General features: G+C 39.9%; 1 protein-coding gene across 1 annotated transcript in view; it reads left to right on the top strand.

Moving 5' to 3' along the window:
• Positions 1-4,210: 4,210 nt before the first annotated feature.
• Positions 4,211-7,050, top strand: part of LOC119595100 — a gene marked incomplete in the record, with an annotated part of 95,204 nt that continues 92,364 nt past the window's right edge. The window contains 1 exon segment of the mRNA XM_037944244.1: positions 4,211-4,326. Coding sequence (XP_037800172.1) covers positions 4,242-4,326 — 85 coding nt within the window.

Raw genomic sequence — 7,050 nt, 5'->3', positions numbered from 1 at the left:
TTCTTTGTATGTCTCAATTTTTAAATGCTTTAAAAGTATAAAATTTTTTGCATAAATTATGTTTAAAAAATTTTTTGTGAAAAAATACAGTTCCCTTAGGAAACAATAAGACTCGCTTTACAATCCCTCCTAATCCCCTTTTAGTACATAAGAAGAAAAGTACATACTTTTTTCAGTTGAAATACTAGTAGGAAACTACCATCACCCGGACAGACATATGCCCTGATGCAGGCCCTTTCGAAAGCATGGTTTGTTTTGGCAAGTTCTACAAGACCCTTAATTTTAGACCTTTGCAAAGGATTAAAGAATGCGAAAAATCCAATTCTGTGTGACCGGAACTAAGAGCCATATCACTGTATCATTTCATTTCAGCAGGATGGAATCTCATGGCAAAATCTGGACGCGAAATTTGAAATGCGAATGACAGTAGCCAATGGATATTCCCTTTAGCATGAAGATATTACGGACTTACGTAATATACAGTCAGTGATGTGGTATGACTTAATATTTATAAAATGTATCGGTGAAGATTGATGAGGGAGATGGATCCGTCATTTACAAGAATTTTATGAGGAAAACGTGTTTTCGAGTGAAACTTGATAAACAGCCACCCGAGGAGATAAAAAGACAAGCTTCAAAGGGCAGGAGACCGTAGAGACCGACCAAGTGTAATGGAGAGAGCAGTATATTAAAATGGTCCACAAAAAGTTGGAGCAAAGCGTAGTAAATTTTTCAAACAATATTGCGACTTTGCGTTTGGGGACGAAAATAAAGGTTTTCCCGGGTTTTAAAGGGGAGGCATCAGAAGACTGCTTTCGCACACATACTTTTAAAAAGTGCTGATATACAATCAAGGAAACATTGTAAGTTTATGAATAATACAAGCATAAACATTTTCCCTTCTTATCGAGAAACTGAAGAGAAAAAAAATGAGAGAAAAAACAAAACAAAAGATGAATAGGAAAATATTATATGCTCATATTGCTTACACAGAGTATAACTCTATGACTAATAAATGTCAGTCTGGACTTTCTGCAAGGCTTCTTATATGATGTTAAGAAAGGTTTGACAGAGAAAGGTACTTCGTAAGACTTTACAGCTGAAGTCCATAAAACATTATTACATAAAAACATCTGCATTCGGATAATAGTGTCAACATCCACACTTGTCTTCCTTCCCCATTGGGCGTAAGGTAGGATGGTGTCCTTTCTCCTACGTCGTCCAACCAATAGAGGGGTTGAGATCTGTGCAGAATTTTCGAAGATTTAAGACTGCATATTGCATATTGCACTTTTCGAGGGAATCCTTAAAGGAAATCCTGTACTGTGGATGGATGTATGCATCACTTAATGATGTCTGAGTTTATCAATGAGAGCAGGAAAAGACCCAGCTGTTCAAGTAAACCTCAAGATTTTGTTTTTTTTTACTGTAAACTAAGACTTTTTATTAATGCAAATTAATATCCTGTATAGAGACTTTTCTTATCTGATCGGAAAGGGGATAAGATTTATTATGGCAAAGAAAATAATTATGGCCTATATAAAGCGATACTAGCGTATATGCACGCGCACAGTCACAGACATGCACCCGCATACCAACATACACGCACATGCACACGCGCACACACATACGTACACACACACACACACAGTATATATATATATATATATATATATATATATATATATATATATATATATAGATAGATAGATAGATAGATAGATAGATAGATAGATAGATAGACAGACTGGTAGGTAGATAGATAAATATCCTTATAAAAAATTTTTTAAATTTATAAAATAAGTTTATTATAAAATTTTAAATTTTATATAAAATTTACTCAATATGACATTTTCCAAGAAAATTAGGAAAATCCGAAGGGGAAGTTTCAGAAAGGGAAGAAAACACCCGGTTTACTTTTATTATATTTTTTATAAATTTTTAATGGGTTAAAAAGTAATTTTTAAAACGGGATAGTCAAAAGGGTGGGTTGGTAAAAAAATTAAAAAAATAGATATTATAATAAATTAAATTTTTTAATAAAAATTTCCCCCATAAACACTTTCCGTAAAAAAACGGCCCTCGCGATTGATGGTTAAAGGAGAAAAACTCTACAAATGGGCCGAATTTAAGCCAAAACCCCTTCTTGGGAAGCTTAAAATTAAACGGCGTATGGATTACCAAAAAAGGTAAAACCCGATCCCGAAAAGAACTTTCAAGAAATAAAAAAGGGGGGTTGGGAAGTGGGGGGGAATTTTGCCATAAAAACTTTTTGTAGAAACGCGGGAAAAAAAATTATGGCAGCGCCGTAAACAAGCCCGTTTAAAGAAAAAAATCCGGTTTGATGTATGGAATCCCGTTCCGAGTTTGATACCTTTGTAACGAAAAAGAACATGAGCAAAAAAAATATTTAAGGAAGATTTTTCCGGGGAGGCACTTTAAATTTGAAAATGAGTAATTTGTGGCAAAAAGTAAATAGGGGTTTTTGGCCTGATAAATCCCGAATTTTTGGGCCTTATCAAAATTTAACGCCCCGGAAGAAATTAGGAACGTTTCGTAAGGGGAAATAAGCTGGGAATTAAAAAAGGCGTGGGCCTGGATAACATCGGGCCTCGTTATTCGGGTCAAAAACCCCCTAAAAGGGCGGATGGCTCGGAAAGAATTAAGCGGATCTTTGTTGATTTAACGTTATTCTAAATTTTTTAAGCCATAAAACATCTTTTGCATTTAAAAATTTTTTCATTCATTTTTTCAATTTTAAACATGGATACGGTCAATTTTTTAAATGTTAATTTTAAAAATTTAATTAATGAAAAGAATATATATATATAAAATTTTTATATTAAATAATATATATAATATATATATAATTTATTATATAATATTTATATATATTAATAAATTATATATATATATATTATATATTATATTATATATAATCTTTTATATATAAATGTTATTACAAATACATACGTAATGCAATGCTATATATATAATTACACACACAATATATATATTTATATTTAAATAGTTATATTGTAATGTATATAAGTATAGGTACATACACACATCCCCACAAACACACACACACCAAAACACACACACACCACACACACACACACACATAAAAAAATATATATAATATAAAATTTAAAAATATAATAATATATAATATACATAAATAAAATATATATATATATATATTTTATTTTAAAATATAATATATATAATAATATATAAACAGAAATATACACAAATTATTATAATAAATATATAAATTAATATAATATATATTTTATTTTAATTATTATATATATTATATAATATCACACACCCACCCCCACACCCAAAACCCAACACCACCCCAACACACACACACACACACCCACACACCACAAACACACACAAAAATTATATATATAATTTTAAATTATAAAATATAATATATATATATATTATATATATATAAAATGTGCGGTGGTGTGTGTTGTGTGTGGGGTTGTGTGTGTTTGGGGTTTGTGTGGTGTGTTGTGTTGTGTGGTGTTTTTGGTGTGTTTTGGTGTTGTGTGTGTTGTGTGTGTGTGTGTGGTGTTTTTGGGGTGTGTGTTGTGTGGTGTTTATGTGTGTTTATATGTGCGTATATACTAATTATAACGATGGTAATGATAGATAAAGAGTGAAGCCAATAAAAATAATAAAGAACAAAGGTCAATGTGATACGAATATGTAAATAAATTGATGGGGTTTTTAACAGTTGAGATGAAAAATTTTAGAAAAACTAATAAACCCTTTAATAAACGCATTACCCAGAAAAAAGAAATTTTTATAAATCGATAAAAAATAATACCTGAGAATGAAAAATGTAAAATAAAAAAAAATAATGAAAATGATAAAAATAATAAAAAAATAATAATAATGATGAAAATAATAATAATAATAATAATAATAATAATGATAATATCGGCAGCACTAATTTTTAACAACAACGATAATAATAATAGTAACAATGATAACAATACTAATAATAACAATAATAATGATAATAGCGATAGTAATAAAATTGTAATAACAATAACTCTAATACAATAAAAACCCTGATATAGCGCTGGACGGGCGGGGCCCCGGGGGAAACGCGACCCCCGGGGGGGCGGGGGTCCCCCCCAAGGGGCCCCGGCCCCCAAGGGTGGGGGCGGCGCGGCGCCCAGTGCGTCCTTTCCGTGTGAGTGCACATCCTAGTCCTGATGTCTGCCACGTCGCGGGGGCGATGCGGTCCTGCGGCCGGAGGGATGCGCGCGATACTTATCCTTCTGCTTGTGTTTGTCTCAGGTAGGGCGGCGGGTGCTTGGCGTCTGCATGAGGACCTGCTGGGTTCTGTGCTCTGATTTTTTTAAATTATAAAAAGTGCTATAATGGGAAATTGGAAAGTGTTTTGGATACGATGCGTTGGCGACAAAGGCAAGCGAGTGCTGGAAGGACAGTGAGGGGTCCAAAACCAAGCCGCGAGAGGAAAAAACCCGCGTTCTGCGCCTGTGTGGCGGGGGAAGGAAATCGGGGCTTTAGCCCGGGGAAAATTTAAACGAGGAGCCCAGGAAAAAGGGCCATCAGGGCCTCATTTTGTATACAGGCGGGCCCGGCCAATGACCAGGCGGCGAGGGACCTTATCCTGGGCCCCCTCTCGTCCCCTCTCTCTCCTCGTCCTCTCCCCTCTCTCCTCGTCCTTCCCCGCTTCGTTTCTCCTCACCGTCGCCAATCACTCTTTTCTCTTTCCTCATTCCATCCTTCTCTCTTCGTCTTTTCCCCTCGCCCTCTCCCCTCATCCCCTACTCTAGCAAGCCTTTTTTCCTCGTCCTCTTTTTCCTTCTCTCCCTCTCCTCTCCTTCGCTCGCCTCTTCTGTCACTCTCTCCGCTGTCCACCTCTCCACGCTCCCGTCTTCGCCCTTAATATTTATCCTCTTTTCTCTCACTCCTTCATCAGCCTATTCTCTCACTTTCGTTATCTTGGCTTTGCCCTTTCCCCTCTCTCTCTCCCTTCGCACTCTCCTCTAGGTTTCCTCTCCTCTCCCCTCACGTATCGCCCACTCCCCTTGTTATCGTTCTTTCCCGCCGCTCTCTCCCCTCGCCCCCCCCCTCGGCCTCTCCATTCGTCCTCTCCCCTCACCCTGTCCTCTAAATCGCCCCTCGCTCGCTCCCCGAGGACTGAGAGGTCATCGCGGGGTCAACAGTCCCCCCAAAAAGGGCCCCGGGAGTTTCAAAACCCCTCAAAATGAAAGCTGTGGTTGTTGTTTTGGGGAAAAACCCCGAAAAACAAGCTATGGGGATATTAATGAGGCGGCGGCGTCAGAAAGGGACTGCCGTGCCGCTTTCCGAGAATCTTGTTTGTGCATTAGGTTTCCCCTCAGCCATTCATCAGCCAGCCGGGGACAGCTGCACCTACTCTCGATCCCGTGTGGCGCCTGAGTCGGAGAAAAAGTCCACCAGGAGTCAAATCCCTTCCCAATCCCCACCCATTGTGTGCCCCCAAAAAGGGGGAGCCCGCCCCCATCTCCCGGCCGAGGACACTCCCGCCTCGCCGCAGGGCCTTCGCCAGACAAGGGTCCGCCACAAGCCCTTTTGTCAATGGGCGTCTGTGGAGGGGCTCATGAGGGCGGCCCCACACTACCGCGTTAAGGAGGTCTGGCTCGCGATGCCCATCGGCGAGAAGGGGAGTCTGGCCGCTGTAACCTGAGGCCGTCTGGGCTGTGTCAGCGGCGAGGCGCCCGTGGCGTGTTACAGACGTGTTACGATCTTATAAGCAAAAGGAAAATCACACATACCATTATCACACCCTGATCTCCAAACCCCACGGTTTCGTGCTGTTTCACTTCAACTAACCAATTAACGAACCCACAACACAATGTTTTTATGTATTACCTGATACTAAAAAAAAAAAAAAAAAAAAAAAAAAACACACACACATAGACACCGATACACCTACACACATGTGCACAAACATACAGAAGACAGCGAAGCCCGGCGTATACAAACGACTTTAAACAAGAGAGGAAGTTGTAAATATTCCCTAGTGACATGTCCTCGCGTGTGTCTGAAACAAAATCTGCGTACAATAACTACCAAATAATAAAGCACACAAAGAATTGTCTTTATTAACGAGCTCCCCTCGCTTTCAAAAAGAAGCGGAGGGAAAATAAAGAAGGAGAGAGAGAGGGGAGAGGAGAGGAGAGGAAGAGGAGAGCGAGAGAGGGAGAGAAGAAGAGAGAGGAGAGAGAGAAGAGAGAGAGAGAGAAGAGAAGAAGGAAGTACATGACCACTTTAACACAAAAATATACTGACCCGTTAAAAATTAAAACCAAAAAAAATTGACAGACCACAAAAGATAACACACGATATGGTACACAAAACACCCAAATTCGCAATAAAAACAACACAAATAAAAAAAGCCATGCCTAATAAAATTTGAAAACACACACACACAACACAACCCCCAACACAAACACAAACCAAAACACCACCACAAAACCAACCCCCAAAACAACACACAAAAACACACACACACACACACACGGGCGGAAGGATGCGCTGTGGGGCCCCCCAAAAAGGAAAGGAATCGAGTAGGAAGGGAGGGAGGTACATTTTTTATGGGATCTTTCGAGATTGGGTGCGGATCGAGGAAAGGGAGGAAGGAGAGGGGGGGGGAGAAGAGGAGAGAGAGGAGAGAGAGGAGAGGAGAGAGAGGAGAGGGAGGGAGGAGAGGGGGGGGACGAGAGGAGAGAGGAGAGGGGGGGAGGGAGAGGAGAAGAGGAGAGGAGAGGAGGAGAGGGGGGGGGGGAAGGGAGAGAGGGAGGGGGGAGGGAAAAGGAAAAGAGGAGGGGGGAAAAAAAAAAAAAGGGAAGAGGGGAAGGGAAGAGCAGGTAGAGAGGGAACGAAAAGCAGGGAAGAGAGGGAGGAGGGGAGTAGGGAGAGGGGAGAGAGGGGAGAGAAGAGAGAGGAAGGATGAAAATTGAGGGGGAGAAGAGAGAGGTGGGAGAGGGAGAGGGAGAGAGAAGGAGTGAG

This window comes from Penaeus monodon, chromosome 35 (genome assembly GCF_015228065.2).
Source record: "Penaeus monodon isolate SGIC_2016 chromosome 35, NSTDA_Pmon_1, whole genome shotgun sequence".
In the NCBI taxonomy this organism is placed as follows: Eukaryota; Metazoa; Arthropoda; class Malacostraca; order Decapoda; family Penaeidae; genus Penaeus; species Penaeus monodon.
Note: the sequence above shows the minus strand (reverse complement) of the source record. Positions and strands in the feature narration are given on the sequence as shown.